This window comes from Melospiza melodia, chromosome 1, assembly GCF_035770615.1.
Source record: "Melospiza melodia melodia isolate bMelMel2 chromosome 1, bMelMel2.pri, whole genome shotgun sequence".
NCBI lineage: Eukaryota > Metazoa > Chordata > Aves > Passeriformes > Passerellidae > Melospiza > Melospiza melodia.
The window spans coordinates 97,874,295-97,893,873 of record NC_086194.1 but is presented as its reverse complement, the minus strand read 5'-3'; the positions used below and the strand labels follow the sequence as shown (position 1 = coordinate 97,893,873).

The window sequence follows — 19,579 nt, the reverse complement described above, 5'->3', positions numbered from 1 at the left end:
TGAAAAATGCTATTCATCAAGAAGTTCCCATCTTTCCCAATATTCTTCTTCCCATTTCATCATGGCAAATTAAATTAACTGCTGTTCTGCAATTATAAAAAGGCAACATATAAAAGCAAAAAGCTTCCTCCTGTTTTTTCACTGTCACACTATTTATCTCATTTTCACTTTTTCATAGACTATGGTATCAGAATAATTTTCATATTCTACACAAATATCAAAAAGAGTTTGAGTTCATAAAGTGTTATTAAATCCCTGTCAAAAGCCTAAGGCTTGAGGAGTGAAAATACACTACCATCTGTTGTTTCATTATACATACAACAATGCTATTTTTTGTGTGATATAGACTTGATACAGAGAATTTCCATTATGATTCCTCACTGACTGAATAGCAGCTCCAGACTACAAGGTCTACACCATTACAAAAATAAAAAATGCAGGTTATTGCTTCAGAGTGCCTAAACGGTTTTAGAAATATGAACTAGTTATATTTCTAAGGGCAAGAAGAATGTGAGGGCTGTACCACAGATTTTCCATTCCAGGCCTTTCTTACATGACCCCCCAAATTTGTAGAAAATTTTTGCTTGAGACAGACTGTCCTCTGAGGATCAGGGAGTTTGGTCTCCTTATCAAAGCAGCACTAACCTCAAAGCTCTCTGAGACGGCACAGATACAATTCTCTTGTAGTGAAACCAGGGTACATCTCCAGGTACCACAGAGACCAGTGCACACAAGTCAAGCAACATAAGTGCAAAAACAGTAAAATGGAAACCATTTACACTGCAGTTAATTCACTCCAGAACATTTAAAAAGTCATTATTATTCCCTACAGTTAACTAGGGAAAACTACACTGTTCAGTGTGCCTTTTTTCCCCCCTCAGTATTAAAGCTTTGATATAGACAGGGAAAAACAGTCAAAAATTTAAATAAAAATATACTCTCTTAAATTATATTTACCAATTATTGAAGACTTCAAATACACACTTAAAATGTATAATCATGTTAAAATCGTTATCATAATAATGCTCTTCAAAAAATCATAAACTAATAATAACTCCCATCCCCAAAAGAGATTTTTTCCTCTCTTTAAATAAAACAGTTTGGATACATTATACATGACTTACACTTTGTGGGAAAAAAAAAAGGTGATGCATAGAGTTTAAGCATAAATATTTAAGTTCATTATACTTCTCAAAACCTAGAATGAATTTTCAGTTAAATGGCAGTCCTGAGGTTTTATAAAAACGACAAATTATAACAATTTATATTGGCAAGTGTTGAAGCATACATCCAATAACACTCCCAAGCCTATCCTTCAGACAAAACAAAGCATTGAAAATCATGTGTTAGGCATACTTGAGTCACTTCCTAAACAGAGGCTTGAAAAGATGAAAGAGTGCTATTGCAGTTTGGCTGAATGTTTCACATGATGACATGATGCAGAATTAATTCTGTACACAGCAGGCTCATTTTAGTGCTCAGCAAAACATAGCAACTTATAAATTTCATAGTGCTAAAGTAAGAAGCAGCCTCCGAAAACACTAAGAAAAAAGTCCACATATCTGCATTGTGTACATTGCATTTCACCTACCAGACTTAATTAACTGCAACATAATAGCTAAATCATTTTAACAGAAATATAAAATAACCAACCTGTTTTGGGGTCAACAGAGAAATATGGCTGTCCCTGAAGAATACTGTACACTACTCTGGCACTGTTTCCATATGTGGGGTCATCTGCATCTGTGGCTGTCACCTGTAGAACAGACGTACCTGTATACATAGGAAAATAAACATTAACTTGCAATAAATAAAATTTTCCAACAAATATTTTCAATTACATTTTAAAAAGTTCCAAAATCCCCACATTCTAAAAAATAAGAGGTTAATATCATGCTACCATTATATAATTTTTTAAGGAAAAATAATTACACCAACTTGAAAAAAAATTGTCTTTATATGTGTATGCGTAAATTGATTACACACATACAAACTTAAACAGAAATTACAGAGATGTAAATATAAATAGTAACTACATATTACACATATTTACATATGTTCTATATACATAGATCACAAACTTGGATATTGACTTCTAAATAACAGATTTATGGACTTCAGGATTATCTTTATCTGCAATACAAATTAATGTTGAAGTATTAAAAGTAACTTGTAAAAATGCTCCCAAATGAATAAAAGTTGCTAAATTAATATAAAAATTCAGCTATTGGCAGGCATCAAAGATGTGAAAATGAAATAACTTCTAGAACCTGTTTGAGGATGCAAATTAGAAATATGAGTTCAAAAGACAATTATTTTTTATGCTAGTAATAAAAACCACTAGAAGAATAAAATCACATTTTCTAGCATATCGCTAGGTGGGATAAGTTAAGAGTAACCCTTTTGAGAAAATGAAATGCATAAGTACTGCACAGCTGGAATGGAGACAAGTGATTTTTTTTTCATTTTAGTGTATTTTTCAAGGCATGTAATGATGAATCTTTGCTATCACTGCCAAACACTTCCCATAAGAAATCAGTGCATGTAAGACTGTGAGTTAATAAAGGCTCAGACATCATTCTATTTGTTTATCTTTATGCAGACACAGCTTTATACACCTCCTTGGTCCAGCATTAAAATACCATGATAATAACAGAACAGGCTGCTCTCACATAACTCTGCATCTGAAAGCAGATTCTCATCTAAATTAATCCCTGAGGTATCACATCAACTCTGAGGTGTTCAATTTCACATTTAGTGGAGAGGAGAAGTGTGTTTCTGAATTGAAACCCTTGATCTCCTTCATTTGTTGCACTTTGATTTTCCTTATGGAACTGTTTCAGAGCATGCTACCTAGATTTTTTCAGATGCAACTAAACCAGGAGATGTGCTTTAGCAGCACATCTGATTTATTCTGACTGCTAATAGGCACATAATCTCAGAGACCAGGCAAGAGCTAATCTAAAACAAGATTTCACAAATATATGTGGCACGGACATCAGTTTCCCCGTTCCAGTTGCTCAGCCTCTTAGATCAATTTCCATTGCACAGAAACGCACAGAAACATTTGTTAATGTGCACATCCTCAGTATGCACTTGACTTAGAAGTATGCAAAGTCATGGAGACTCACTTCACCATACAAACCTCCACAGATTTGGTTTCTACCCTCTTTGAAAACTCTTCCTTCACTTTTACCATGGTAACTTGGGCACCAAGAGCTGCTGTTTGTATCTCTACTAGGGACTTAGTAAAAGTGTATGTAAGTGCTCTGCATACTTAAATACAGTGTCTCCTGCTCTCTGAAAAGCCCAAATGTATTCAGTCTCACAAAAAAATGTATTAACAAACCAAGTATAGGGATCCTTGCATGATTTTGAAGTGGAATACTGTAATAAAATCAAGCTGGAGCTAGTTGTATGTTCACAATTATTGAGATGTTAATGGTATAGGTAACTAAACTACTGTGTTTGTGTTCATGCGGAAAGGTAAACAAATATGAATGAAAGTATTTGGTTTTTTTCTTAAAATGTTCCAGAAATCAGTTCAGGCCTATTTATTTGCTATCTAAACATAAAAAAAGAGGTCACATCCAGGAGCAGACATTTCCTCCTGCTAGTCCATGACATTGGAATGCTGTAATGATATATTTCTGCAGCCCAGTTTGCAAATAATTTCTAGCTTGAGAGGAACTTGTATGGTTCAATCTTGTGGAATCACTGAAGATTAATAGTTTATGGATGCAGAATGATTTTATTTTGTAGTCATTTAAAGCAAAAGCATATCTATATCCATTCAACTGGTGTAGTCAGTCACCTACCAGAGTTTACTATCCAGAATGCTGGGCAACCTCTGTACCTTTTTGTCTATACTTTTTCCTTTTTCCAGGAAAACGGTTGCCAACAGTGTGAGTTTCCATTAGCACTTTTCCCCAGAATTCTAGGAAATCAAGATAGATCTTGAACTTGATAAAAGTATTTCGGCTATTTCAGAAGAAATAAAAATTCAGAAATATTGTTTTTTCATAATTCTCTCCTTCTGTGAAGACTTTCTTCTCTCTCCTAATTTTAAAAGAATCTTAGCACTTGTATAACTCATTGATGTGAGAGAAAAGAAACAAAATGAGTGAAAGGCAGCATCTGACATAAGCAGCTGACTGGTCTTTTTAGCATGAATGGAATGCCATTGTATCCAAAATTTGCCACAGTGATTTTTCTAATACAACTCTATTTCTCTCCCATGAGACACCTGATAATAGCAATTTAGCATCAAATAGTGGCAAAGTGTTCTCTTTCTACCTAAAAGAACCCTTAGAATCTCCAATTTTAACTCAACCTCCCACCCTACCTCAAAATCTCATTCAGTGGAATGAAGCACTTGAGAAGCTTAACTTCTTCACTATCTCACACAAGCACACTCAGCATTTTATAAGATATCCCCACACCAGCCTTTTGCCCAATTCTTGTGTGATTTGCTGAGCACCGAGGAAAGGCAGTTTGTGAAAGCTGCAGGTTAGAATGCCTTTAAAAAAAAAAAAAAAAAAGGAAAAGAGGGTACTTTTACCTTCCAACGACTCCTTTCAAAGTTAGTTTCATTCAGGCTCATCACGACAGGTAAATCACAAGTGTGGATACATTTGTATCATTTAGATGCAGCATAATTTTTCATTGTTGAGCTAGGTGTCATTAAGGATTTACACAGAGAATTACACAGCAGTGCTCTCTTGCTATTTTAAATGTTAAAAAGTCAAAAAAAAAAACCCAAAAAAAGTAATCAGCTACAAAAGATAAGGATCCAATTTCTCTGGACACCACAGGAGAGATATGAACATCAGACCCTTACCTTCTATTCTTCCTTTACCAACTTAGTGCGAAAATTCCTGTCAAGAAAGTTTTGCTATGAAAGAAGTTTGTCACTCCAGTTAGGAAATAAAAGTGACATTTTTCGCCCAACTGGAGTCTCTGCTTATTCAGAGTACAACTAGCATTTCATATGCTCTCCAGCTACATTTCAGAGCTTACATTTTGGGCATTCTGTTTTCTTAGTTAATGCTTTATAAAGAGTTGTAAAAGATGTCTGTATGGTCTGAATACCACTTTGTATGTTTTTATTTTTTCCTAGTATTAAAAAATAATAAAATTATTCAAATGGGGAACAAAATTGTATTTTATTTCAAAATATCTCCATTTGGTTTTTCTCTTTTTTTAAAATATACAGTTTGCAAGAAAAAAGTTTATGAAGTTGTATTTTCAAGAAAAGCTGAAAGGGAATACTGCAATTTGTCTCTCTGAAGACAAATTTTTGATTTTTAATGAGGCAGTTCCATAAAATATGTCTGTTGAGAATACTTATGTAAATACTTATGCATTAATTTTCATAGTTTTCTATACTATTGAATCTCAAATGGATCAATATTTAACAAAAAATTAAAAGAAATTATAAAAAGGTGACATTTAATAAATGCAGGGATAGTATGCCTAACTAAAGGAATTTTTAGTACTGTCTGAAAACACTAACAAGTCAACAAAATGTGATTTAACTTCACATTAAAGAAAGTTAAATAGGCATTTCTAATAAAAATCATATTTATGAACAACAACATATTTATGTCTTCCAGATTATCTGAAATTATGACTACCTCACACTGGAATACTCTCAAAAGAAGTTTGGAAATATATACTCTGCCTATTAATTTCTTGAGCAGAATTTATTGAGAATACCTTCTTATCAGAGGATCACAAAATTGTTAGGGTTGGAAGCATCATCAGGAAGTCATTTAGTCTCACCCCCAAACTATCTCTGCATTAAACATTTCCATGGAGATTTTCAATCATTTTGCAGCTTACAACACATCTGAAAGCATTTTACTGACTGAAAAATATTCTTATTTTCTTTAATTATATAAAGATGAATTTCATAAACCTTAAAGCAGACTACAGAAATCTCAGTGTAACTGAGTTTTTCACACTACAGAACAAACAATTTCAGATATAAATTTTGGTTCTTGAGCCAAATTTAATGGAAAAAAATCACTGAAAGCAAGAAATAGACATTTTCTTTCATCTCTCCCAGAATAGTACATAAACCATAAATAGTATGTTTATTTTGTGTCACAGTGAAAACTGTGGTCTAATAATTGCCAAAAACAAATTAACAAAACTTTTCTCTACTCACTTGTCAGTGACTTGAAAAAGAAAAGCTATAAAGGTCTTAGAGCTTTTTCAACTAAATTCAGTTCAAGTTGTGGGGAAAATACCAGCTAGGATCTTGAGGAGACAAACAAGAACCTGCTTCTGAAACTATACAAAATAATGGAGATCAAAAATAATGCCACTTAGCATGAGAACTGCTGCAGAGAGACAGTACCTTAGAAAGATCTTTAAATGATAATATAAAAATGAGAAGATATACTCAGAGTGAGAGCTCCTTAGAAATTCACAGAATAACATCAACAATTTCAGTTATGTATAGACTCCACAGTTAAATGTCAAAAACTATGCTAATTATAGAATGAATAAAAGTGACAGAGGTATCTGCATCATTTGACACAAAGAATGCATCCTGTGGAGGTAGTAATAGAATTAGTCTTCCTGAAATTGCAGACAACAAAAATGCTTTCAGAGAGAGGAGAAAAAAGAAAATAGAGATAATAAATCTGCAATGAAAATGTAATGTATACCTACAACAGAATGCCTGTATGCTAGGATATGAAAATTCAGGTTTATTCACACAACACAAAAGCCTTGTGAAACAGATATTTTAATGATTTGCCTCAGGTACAACCAGTAAAGTATTTTATTTATAAAATATTGTTGTTGTTTTGGCTTGCTAATTTAAAATTTGATTAATTTTGAGGTTTCCTGGTTAATGTACTAGTGAGTGTGGTGGTTTTCAGCATCAATATCAAAATGCCTTATGCAAAACATAGGCATGAATTCTCTGTTTTACTAGTAAAACTTCACTGGTTTACCATAATCCACCCTGTTTTACAACACAAAATACCATCCCAGACTATTAAAATCATTCTTTGGAAAACAGTACCATGTATGATGTAGCTGAATAGTAATACCAGATTCTGATTACTGCAGAAATATGACTTACATTTATGGAAAAATGCTCAATATTGAGAAGATGAAAGAAAAATAAAACCTTCATGAATATAATACAAATAAAGAATTATTACATCAGCTACTTTGATTTTGAAGATAATATTGATCTCTCTTCCATTATCTTTCCTCCAATGCAGAAAATAAAATGCCTCTAAAGGTGAAAGAAATAATCAATTAAAATGGTTTCCATTAAAGACAAAGAAAACCAAAGAAAGAGAAATATAGAGTTACACATTTTTGGAAACAGTTGGTAAAGGAAATTAATTCCTCATTAAGACAGCTTGTGGTGTAATGGGAGATAACTGAGATAAAAGTTTAGATGATACTGAAATGAACTGCAATTCTAGCAGTAAAGCTTTGTGCCACAGTGAATTATCAAAGACAGCTGAAGTGGTTTTGTGCAGAGCCAGAAGATTCTTACTGGAAGCTCTATGCATTCACTGTAGTAATTCACACAAACATGTATTGTTTGCATTGTCCTGGATTTATGATATTACTCACAGAAATGCTGCACTTTTGTCCTTGTAAAAAATTCTGCTGGCAATTTTCTATTAGAGGAAAGTTATAAACTAACTCCAACAGCAGAGAAGTATTAAATAAAGAAAGCTGATTGCATGATGCAGCACCTCATAGAATAAGAATATCTGAAGGATGTAACAGAGAAAACCAAAGATTGGTATCTTTTTGAACTTCAGTTCACTTTATAAGAAACTTGATAAGTAAATATATGCCTAAAAAAATCTAGGGAACTACTGTTCCTTTGTGTTTCATTCTGTGAATTGCATAGGCTGCTTATGTAAACCTAAGAGAATGCCTTAAAGTTTGCAGTTGAATGAGGATATATGAATACACCTTTTTTCTAGAATGGAAACTACAATTTGCCAAAGAATGTATGTTAAAACATACATTAAAACAAGCATGTTGAAACATTCAAGATTAATAGTGACTCTTCTCTTACAACCAGCATGTGTGTGTGCATACTGTTTCCTTACTGTGAATGTCACAAGTAACATATGGGCTGTATTTCACGTCTTCTTATCATCTCTTCTTCTCATCTCTTAACTCCAATATATTTAACATGCACTCAATGATGTGATGATAACTTTGGCAAACAGTATGTGGCATTTGCACTTGTTAAAAGACTGTTGAATAGCACACTTTGTTTTCCTTACCCATTTCAGACATCTCTGGCACAGTAACAATGTATGGTCCATCTGTAAATTTTGGTGCATTGTCGTTGATATCCTGCACTTTGATAATGAACTCAGATTCGGGCTCGAGTGGCTTGTTTGTCCGTCTGTCAATAGCTTGGGCATGAAGCACGTAGTGTGTCTTCTGCTCTCGATCTAAGCTTTTGGTTGAATGGATGTCTCCAGTTGTGTCATCAATAATAAATATAGTCCCTGCCCCTTCTCCAGTAAGAATGTATTTGACTGATCCATCACCTTTGTCGGAATTGGAGTGCAGCTGGAAAATAAAAACACATAAAAATATATAAAACTAACTAAATATTTCATAAGGTATAAAAACTAAGGTATTACTGTCAGCACCCTCCTATTTTGTTGTGACTTCTCCCAATTCTTGCCATAAATTCTCATATGATCTTTCTGGCAACAAAGTCACTTTGTCGAGGGTAATTTTCCACCCATAGTTAATTTCTTAAACTGGGATTTCTTGGGTTATGCATCCATTCTAGAAAACTTCCCGAAGTCAAGAATATTCTAGTAACTGTGATGGTTTTAGTTTTATTTGGTTTTCATTTTAGTTCTTCTCATGATTATTTTACAGCATTCATTGCTTGAAATCCTCTCCTAACCACTAAACCAGATGCATTCCCACTGAGAATTGTCTACTGCAATGACAGTAATTCAGTCCCACCTACACTTTCCTCTGTGACCCAAAAGACAACATCATTTACTGTGAAAGGAAACTGCACATTCTGCCAGTGGCAGATGTCTGTCCAGAATTACTCTATTCCACAAGAAAATATTGGCATTGTCTTTAGATTATGTTTGTTAATTTTTAGCTAGAAAGTTATCTAACTTGCTTGTATTTAAATTGTTTATTGTTAAATAATGAAGTTTGACAGGGACTTTCAGCATTTTCATTGTTCATAACACCTTACGCTATTAAATATAAATTAAATATATTATGCTCTTCCTTTAGCACAGTAAAGTGTCATTTTGTTGGGGAAGTGAAGGGTGCGTGGAAAGAAAACCCAGTTAAGTAGATTGGTATGTTAAAAGATAATGTGAAATGGCTTCCCATTGCCTCACTGTTCCTAACCTGACTTTAAAGAATTGCCTGTTTACAACCACATGAACATGTGTTCTTTGATAAGAAAGGATGATTTTTCTATAAACTGAGTTTTGCGAATTTGTTTAATTTTCATTTGAAACAACTTTAAGAACATAATGTATTTATTGAGGAGCATAATAAGAACAAAGTGATAATGCAGAAATGAACAGCCTCAGGTATTGTGCAGTTATACTGTGATGTGAAATCAGAAGGGAAAGTTTCTTATTTTAAGAAGACATTTTTATACTTATCCTACTGCCCTGAATATTTTTTAATATCTGCAGTGTGTCATCACAAAATTTTGATATAGAACCTGAGCAAGGCAGAAAGAAAATAACAGATATTTTTAATTCATAAGATGCAAGGTGCTACTTTCCTGTTTTCATTCTCAGTTCAAAAACCATAGAGGGTTGAATAGAAAGGAAATAAGATTTGTGTGGTAGAAAAGATCTTTTTTTTTTAATTTAAAACACATGATACAGAGTTGATGGTATTTTCTCACAGACAAGGTGTATCTTTTTTTCTGAGTCTTTGTCTTGCCTTTGAAACTATCTGCATTGTCTTTTGTAAAAGCAGTAAGCATATGGTTCTTGATGAGATTTTTAATATTTTTTAATAAATTCATGAAATTATGGTGTTGCATATAATTTATATATTTTATGGGAGGGGCTTGGAAAAGGCAAATTTATAAATTGAAGGTTTTCAACTCATAAAAATTTCAGCACAACTTCAGTCAATGCACTTTATACTTAGCTGAGTCACATGAAGATCTGACTGAATAACCAACACAAAACTGGGTCACTACTGTGGACCCTTTTTATTCTTTTCTTAAGTCAAAAAAAGAAAGAAGTAGCAAAAGGGTCTATTTGTTTGGCATGTTTTTATAGGGCAGCAGAACAGTCTTACAGATTTCATTTACAGTTCATTTAATTGGCAAAATTAATTGCTTCCTAGCCTCAGAATAACACTGTATTAACAAAGGAATAATTCACTCTATATAAAATACCAAGAATCCAAACTTCTTACAGTCTAAATGTTATTTGAAGTGATTTATTTCTAAAACCAAGAGTAGTGGGTATTCTGGTATTCTAGAATAGCTTTACTGATACTTTAATTTCTCAAAAACAATTAGCATTGTAGGATCCTTTTGGGATAAAATGAGCCCTCAATGCTCGGGATTGCAAATGCCAACACTAAAATGACAAATTTGAAAAGTTTATAAGGAGCTCAAAACTAATCCAAACTGAAAAAGATCTGAATATTTTCCATCATACTTCTTTCCTTTTACCTTTACAGGGATATATGTAAAAGTATATTCAGGTATATCAAATAGAGATCCCAGAAAAAAATCACTGCATCTATAACTGGAATTATGAACACATGAATCAATTAAAAAATTGCCTGGTAAGTAATACACAGAATAAGGAATTGCTGTAGAATATAAAAAGTAAGGTTCTTCAAAACACCAAATATGAACATAGGCATGCCATTCCAATCCCATACTGCATAAAGGCACATTCAAAAATTTGCTATGATGGCACAAAATGCATGGACCATTTCAAAAATTAATAACATTGACTATTTTTTTATTGTAAAGAAATCACTCTTTACTTGTCATCAGTGAAGAAAATACAGATTTATTTTGAGTCAAGGTTTTTGCATCTAAAAGAAAAGTTAGGAAACACAAAAGATACTCAGCTGCTTTCATGGTCAACAAATTATTTGCTAAGCCTACTAAACATTGTGTTACTCAATAAACTTCAACTGAAAAATATAGGCAAGAGTATCATGAGAATAAACTATCTGCATATTAATAATCACTGAAAGCCTTCCATTTACAACTAGGAATTTTAAACTGCAGTTGTAAGGCAACAACTGTAAAGAAGTAAAAGCCAAAAGAATTTCCTGCTTCCTTACTTCCAGATATGTCTTATATTGTTTGAAATATAACACTTTGATTTATGCCTTTTAACTTTTAATGCTGAATTTTAAACTCACAAAGGAGGATTTTGCATAGCAAAATGGTATTTTCTTTGTCAGTTGTTTATATTTCAGTTTTCCTGCAAAGTAAAGATTAAAGAACTGTTTGTCTTCTTTAATTCTTCCATCTTAGTACAAATTGGTCCAAGTGGAAAAATATCAAGACTTCTCTCAAATGCTTATTTGCAATATGTGTTGTGCTGAGAGAGCCCCTGGGAATCTCGACTTCAGACAATGTTTACTAGATTAACTAGAGATTTATGTCCCTGAGCATGGTGCACTTCTCTCTCTTCTCTATGTACTATGAAATCATCTCTACAACAAGAGGTTTGCTCCACAAAAACATTTCCAAATAGAATAAATGTTATTCACCCCTTAGGTTACAAATACATGGTTTGGGAGAGTATATTTCTGCAGTGCTGCCCATAATAGTTTCTAAAAGACATTGAGGGGGCAAAATCCAGCTGAACAATAGTGGCCTTTCTCTCTGCTTGGAACTGCTATAGCTATTTCTCTTTCAGATTAATTTGGCACAGAGGAGAATGTCACTAAGCAGTACAAATGCAAGCCAACCCATGTTTTGTTCAGACCCAACTGGTGTGACCTGGGGAATTCTTCTCAAACCAGATCCCTATAAAGGGTATGGCCCAGTCATAAGCCACTGGGGGAGTCTCCAGTGTCCCAGTGCCAGGGCGCTTCCTGACTCTGCTGATCTCTGACAGCAATGTCTCCAATTCTCCAAACTGCAGTCAGTGTAGAATTCTGAATTCCCTGTGGAAATGTGAACTCTAGTCTAAGTGATGGGCTGAAAACATTCTGCAAACACTAGCACTGATTTGGTTATGCTTCCAACAAGAATATATCTGTTTAATATTCTGAATCTGTCCACAACCAGAAGCTGCCAGAAAGTATTCAACTTTCATCCCCTTCAGTCATTATTCCTGTCTATTTCTCTGATTTTTTTTTAGGGAAAGAAGAAGCTGAAAATGATAGCAAATGGACATATCTGGAATATCCCCTTTTGTCAACCCGGAGGCCTACGCTTCGTTACATATTTAGCAGCAAGTTGCATCCAGGAAGATTTATGATGGTTCCTCAGTCTTTAACTTTCCCATATCAGCAGTGTATGACTGACTTTGCAGAACAGTAACCAAGGTGTCCCTGTTTTGCTAAGACTTCAACATTTTTCTTCCATCAGTCCACTTAAAAGCTCATTTTCTTTTCGAATTCCTGCAGAAACTGCAGAAGAGCTACATTAATCAAATGCATGATTTGCAGATAGATGCAAATATTTCAGTTAATAAGTAAATTCTTTATATTCCTCTATTAATTTTGACACTATAAATCCTTAAATACTGGTTTTGATGTACTAGCATATTAACTGCTGTAAAATGAATTCAGAGATTGAGGGCTAATTACCCACCTAGTAAAGTGTTGTACTGTTTGTAACTGAAAAATGATCAAGTGGCTAAAGCCTAATCACAGCCCAGGGGTCAGGTGACTGCTGCTTGGTCACTGGCCTCATTCACTACCAATCCACTTCATACACCTGCATTGTATTGCCTGATGTTTAGCCACATCATATATCCAAATATTTAAACATACCTACTTGTCAAGCAACAGACCACACATAGGCAGAAACTACTGGACAATAGGAAAGAGGCCCAATGGGAATAAAACACATCAATAGGAACTGCAAAACCAGAACTCAATCCAAAAATTGAGAAGAAAGCCAACATCCTACTTCTCCTGGGAATGCAGAATGTTAATAACTCGCAGTGATCACCATGCTCCCCTGCACTTGCCTCAGGAAAACAAGCTGCACCCAGGAAACCATGCATGACCAGAAGAGAAAAAGCCTGGATAAGAGGGGAATTTGTAAAGCAGAAAAGTTATCTGTTACTGATTTAACTGCATGACTGCTTGCTCCTGTTTGCTTTAGTTGAAAAATCTGCATGATTGGAGGGTAATGTGGGTGGCATTTTAAGTGGACTGCTTATGACTTATACAGTATTTCTAATTGGACTATCAATAAATTCTTTATATATGATCTGGATATACCTTGTTCTGGAAGCAAAAATATTATGAAGAATTTCCTTATATGAACTAAATTAAAATCCAAGGCTGATTTGAAAAAATCAAGAACTTGCACTATTCTAATGAATTTGATCTGAGCAAAAGTGGTTATGTACATAAACACTTAAAGTATTTTGAAACAACTGCCGATAATTAAAATTATTGTTGCAAAATAGCAAAAAATAAAATAATTTGTACAGGATTCCAAAAGCAAAGCCTGAGTTATGGTAGTAACTCCCATAACTACCATTATGTCCCGAATAAATATTGTGTTCAGTTCTGAGAGCACCACAATTTTTCAAGGAAAGCAGGAGAATCTCCCCCTCTTATTTTTATTGTCACTGTCAATAGTTTAAATTGACAAGAGGGACCCAGTACAACACTTCTGCAGTAGTGTCTACCAAGGAGTGCCCAGCCCAGAGGAATGACAAAATTAGCCCAAAACATAGAGGATTGTATTAAGTTACTTTGCTTTTGTTACACAGAATGGTTTATTGCCTCACTAAAACTATCAAAACGTAGAGAGATATATAAAGAATTAATGGCAGAGCACTAACACACTGAGTAAAAATATTTTAATCTTCCCTCTAATAAGAACTACAATCATACTGACCTCCTTTGACATTTATATAGAGAAAACATTTAATATAAAAGAAATGTTATAATTAGTAGTAAAAAATGCATTTAAAATTTTTCTTAATGGTACACACTACAAAAGCAGTCTAGCTGATACTACTGAAATGTTCATTGTGTCTATGCAGTAAAAACATTGTCAGATTTGCTGCTGACTTGCTTCCTTTGGTCTCAGCTATAATATATATTTTAATGAAAGACACTGCTCTGGGCAATGTCACACATTTTGATGGAATTTTCAGAGGGAATCATTAGCCAAGGAGATAAGTGTACTATCTGTAGCCGTGTCCACAAATTGACAAAAAAGTTATTCCAAACCCTTGTCAAACAGAGGAAGAAAATAGAAAACCGCAATTTCCCCCATCTGCTGAATGAGTTTTCTGAGATAGAAGAAAAATAATTGGATTGCAATCATCCAAGAAAAACACAACTGAAACAATATTAACTTCACAATATAACACTATAGCACACAAACATCTGTTCTTGCAAGATGTTTCTGTTTGCAAGCGGCTTCTCTGAAGTCTGCTGCTTTGCTGCAGCCATTAGGGAGGCTGCAATGGCAGGAGTATGCAGGTGCATAAGCAACCATATCTGAAACAACATCAGGCGTACTAAAGCAGCCACAAGTGGTCAACACCAGCTTCTATTTTCTCTCTAAACAAAAGAACTCCAGGGAATGAAAAAGAAAAAGGAAAAGAAAAAAAAAGATAAGTAATGCTAAAACAACACAATAAATTTTTATGTATAAAAAGCCTGTCATTTTGTTGTCAAAGAACACTACATATTTTTAAGAAAAATAGAATCCCAAATTGTTCTTTTAGTGTACTATGTGTCCATACTGTGCATCTTCCATATGGAAGAAAAATAATTACACTCTGGTGAAGTTTATATTTGAGCTCTCTTCACAGCAGTAAGCTTTCATTTCAGACATCTTTCACTTAGGCAAATGCTGTGATGGGCATAGAATATATTTATTTTTCCCCAAGAACTATGATTTACATAGTGTATGGGTTTTAGAGTTTTTTAAGAGCTTCAAAGATTTGAACAGAAGCAAATTACTAAAAATAAGAAAAAAAAATCATATTTGGTTTTCAGTTTTCAGTACCCCTTAACAATTACTGTCAATAAATCTTACTTTAAAATCAATAAGTCTTTAATCTATGGAATTCTATGGTGATAACTTACATTCCTAGAGCCATTCAGGAGGACCATAAATTTGACAGTTTGAGTCCAAGTGCCTTGATGACACATTGCTACTCAAATAAGCCTTGACCACACATCATCATCGTTGTAAGAAGAATGTTTTGTTTTTGTTAGTGTTACCAAATCATAATAAGGTGATGACATGACAGCATAAAGCACTTCTCAAATTCTCACCATCCCTACAGATGGGCACAAGCAGTAATGGGAAATAGAAGCTTTTCAGTACACGGAAGTACTCTTGGGCACAGGTCTGCAAACCTCTCACTTACTTAGACCACTGAAGCTCTTTGTCTGTAAATGCCTCAGCATTCAGCTACACAGTCACAGATGCCTTTAACCTCAAAGATGCCAAAAGCAGTCCTAGGTACCAATATCATAACTTGCATTACCTGCTCAAGTCAAACTGCTTTCACATGAAAGGATGTTTGCTTAAGACCTTGAAGAGGTCAAGGTCAGAAAAACAGTAAATACATTAAAAAAATCCCAAAAAAACAAACTGCAAAACCCGAAGGGATAGAAGAGTTCAGGGCTTGGAATTTCACTGATTCAGTGAAAAACTATTCTTCACTGAAAAACATTGTACATTTGTGACAACAATGGACTAAAAGCACGTATAAAAGCAGTGTGCTTCCACACACTCTTTCTGCAGACTTTCTACAGGTGATTTTGACTTTCATTTCTGGTTACTCTCATTGCACTTTTTTTTTTCATGTGGACAAAGAGAAAAATCAAACTCTTCTTTTTCTTTCTATTTCCAGTACAGAAGGCAAAAAGGGAAAAAAAATCCCTTGTAATAGGGTCTTCTACAGAAAAAGGATGTCTATCTTTTATTGAACAGGAATGCTAACCTAAGGATTATTTAGATTGTGAAAAAACTATTAGTTCTCTAAAATCCTTATCCGTGAATTTTGTACTATGTGTAATCTCTATGCATAGAGCTTCTCCTGATATTGAGAGTGACAGAAATAGCTCCCTGCAGCACATAGGTGTAAGTATAATAGTACTCAAACTCTTTTTGAAAGTACCATTTATTTGCTTGCTTGTTTTTTGACAGTGCTACAGCTAATACTGTTTACTCTATGAAAGATCTGAAGACAGCACATTAATTTTTAAGCTCTGGGAAAACAACTCTGCTGTGTACTCATGTGATATTCTAAATTACTTCTTTTTACTTTGCTCTTCCTAAGAAATACTAATAAGAAGAGAAAAAAAAAATGTGTGATTTTCTGATGTGAGCCATGTAAAATCAGCTAGAAGAAAATTTTTTGCCATGGACCTGATTACTTGCTCAATTACAGAGTTTTGATTAGGAAAAAAATATTATGTGGAAAAGATCAAGGAGAGATAATTAATTTACCAGCTTCCTTTTATCCCATTCTTCCACAAAACGTTCACACATTTTTGAGTTTGATGTCTTTGAAGCTAATTTGCTGAGAAATTTTTAAGATTGTGCAAAGGAAACAGGTTAGCTACTGTCCAAAGACTTCTATTTCAGGTGAAAAAGTTATTTCATTCTGAGGAGGAAACTGAAAAGAATGCACTACCATGTGTCATCAAGGATTGCATATATCATTGTTAAGAAGGATTTAATCTCCATATTTTTGTGAACTCCCTATCAAAGCATAATAATGCATTTTCCAGGTAAAATATATACATGTTTTTATTATTGAGATTATTTTTTTTCTTTTGGTCATTTTATTCGTTAAGACTTCTTTGTTATATGCTGCTGAAATATTAGGAATAGTATCATAACATTGAATATCAGAATATTAACATATTGGGGTATTGATTCACTGCTTATGCACTATTAAACCCTTAAAATCATGTTCTGGTTTTGCATCTGGAATTTTATTTCATCTCTTTCATGTGGTCTACAGCTTTCCTTCTTGTTGGGCGAAATTTATATTTGTAAATAAACTGCTTCTGCATAGATTTACCATTACAACTCTCACATATGATCACTCTTCTTCTTCAACTCTCTTAAAAAAGTTTTTTTTGTTTTTTGGGGGTTTTTTTGGGTTTTTTTTTTTGGTTTGGTTTTTTTTTTGTGTACAGACACTTTCCTTCTTCCTCTAATGTAGAACTCTTCCTGTTTGCTAGAAACAAAAAGTACTACATGACGCAGTAAAAAAAGATCCCCAACATCACGTTGAGGGAATGAATGAATGTTTCCATAAATTTGAAAGATCATCTGTGCCTCAAAATCCATTCATAACGAAAAATCCCAGCTCTGCTACTTTGAACACCTTTTTTGTGTAAGTCAGAGGGCTCATGATCAGAGCAGAAGCTTGTCACCAGCCCTCTCCACAGATACGTCTTGTAATGGCTGCAATAACAAAGTGACAAAGTGATCCTGACTGTTACAAAGATGACTATTCTTTCACAAGTAGGAATAAAAAAATTGAAACTTATAAATGTCAGTGAATGGGAAGGTAAACAACTTTCCTTAATTTTACCATGTTTTTTGTGGACTGTTACAAAAACTTTTTGGATACACACATATATGTGTAAACTGGGGAAATTAAGGAATCTTTTCTACTTCCCTACTTCACACAGGCATTCCCAAGAATAAATGCAATTTCTGAGCTCGTGTGTTTTTTAATCAGGTAATTTTTACTATTAGCACATTTTTTTCAAAGTGTTGCTGCTTTTTTTTCCTCTTTCTAGATTTACCATAACCCACTGCAGTCCATAAAAACTTGAACTGCCGCTAACGCAAGTTTTTGATTTTAAGACATAACAAACCCCTCATTTTCACATTTACTTCAGTACAACTTCCAGACTAGTAAAACACAAGTTCTGAAAATGTTTTAAAACAGTTTTATATTACAGTTATTGACTGACTGGTGTTTTGAAACAGCACTCATGAAGAGGCCTGGTGTAATGTGTAAAGTTTTGCTGCATTTTGCATCTGATAATACACTTGCAGGTTCTGCATGAAATTTTTTCATCACAGTATGGAAATTTCCATCTTTTCATGGACAGCAGCCATTCTTTATTGTGACTGACAACACATAGTTTAACAATGGGAATAAGAAAATATGCTAGACTTTTGAAATAGCAACCAAAGAGACCAAGCCATCCAAATTTCTAGAGATTCATAGTTAAATTTGGAATATACTTGATTTGTCCTGTGTTTAATCCATGAAGTATATGTTTTTAAAACCAGCTGTAAAATATTTTTCTATAATGGGATGTACAAGAAGTATCTGCAGATGACATCAGGATGTAAAATTGTGAAACATTTGGTATTCTAGCATTGCTCTAGTAAAAGAAATAGCATTTACATGAACATTGCCCCATATGTTAAAAAAGTGGAAAGTGTGCAGAAGAATTTATCTTACATAGCTTTAGATAAATGGATATTTTAAAATTAAATAATATCTTCTCCTCAAAGTTCTACTTTTCTCACTGAAAAATACTTATGTTCTTTGCTGTCTATTGTAAAGTCACATATGTTTCATGCTTGAACTTGTTTTCCTTTTTCTGTAGGACAGATATATCTGGACCATGGAATTGTCTTGAATTTAACACAGGAAAAATCTAGTTGAGAACTACTTTCTTCCAGTTACCCTTTGACAGTGTTTAGCAGAAAGCATTTCAACAAAGTCTTATTGTTTTACTAAAATGAACAGTAATATAATCTATCTGCATATTACTTTTAATACAAAATCTATGTTTCTGATTAAGAAAGAACTAAACTATGTTCACTATCATCTAATTCCAATAGGTAGCACCAATGTTCTCTTTCTGTACATGTAAAGAATCCCAGATATGATGTTTCATTCACTGCTATCACTAACTAAAGTAAGGAATGAAAAGACATCTGTTAAAATTTGATCTTTCTCCAGGACCAGTATTCAAACTATATTAAAAGCCAGAACCATACTATTCACACTTCAAGGCAATATATTCCTCTCCTTATTGTTTCTTATGGGTGTGCTGGTACATCAATATAGATGTAATTTATCATGAACATTTTGATGATTTCTCTCTTCAGAGATGCTCTGACACCTTCTCCCTTCTGAAAAACTGCTCAGGCAGAATAGGATTGCAATCCCTAAAACTATTGGCTGCCAATAAACGCTTAGGTACAAATTATTCTTTAAAAAATATGTAAAATGACAGGGAAAATAATATAAAAATAGTTCATTCTGGGAGGCCATTAAAATGAACATTTATAGATGTTCATTATACTACACATTCTTGCTAGCAGTACAAGAAAGTGCCAATACAGAGCACATAGAGTCTTCTTTGGATGTAGAGTTTATTCACTAACACA

At 33.7% G+C, this 19,579-nt stretch overlaps 1 protein-coding gene across 7 annotated transcripts in view; it reads right to left on the bottom strand.

Moving 5' to 3' along the window:
- The window catches only part of CDH18 (cadherin 18), a 495,634-nt gene that overhangs the window by 117,740 nt on the left and 358,315 nt on the right, over positions 1-19,579 (bottom strand). For all 7 annotated transcript variants that reach the window (XM_063162451.1, XM_063162508.1, XM_063162461.1 and 4 more), the window contains 2 exons: positions 8,280-8,574; positions 1,654-1,773 (listed from right to left, as the gene is read on the bottom strand). In XM_063162451.1, coding sequence (XP_063018521.1) covers positions 1,654-1,773; positions 8,280-8,574 — 415 coding nt within the window. The remainder of the gene's footprint in view (positions 1-1,653; positions 1,774-8,279; positions 8,575-19,579) is intronic.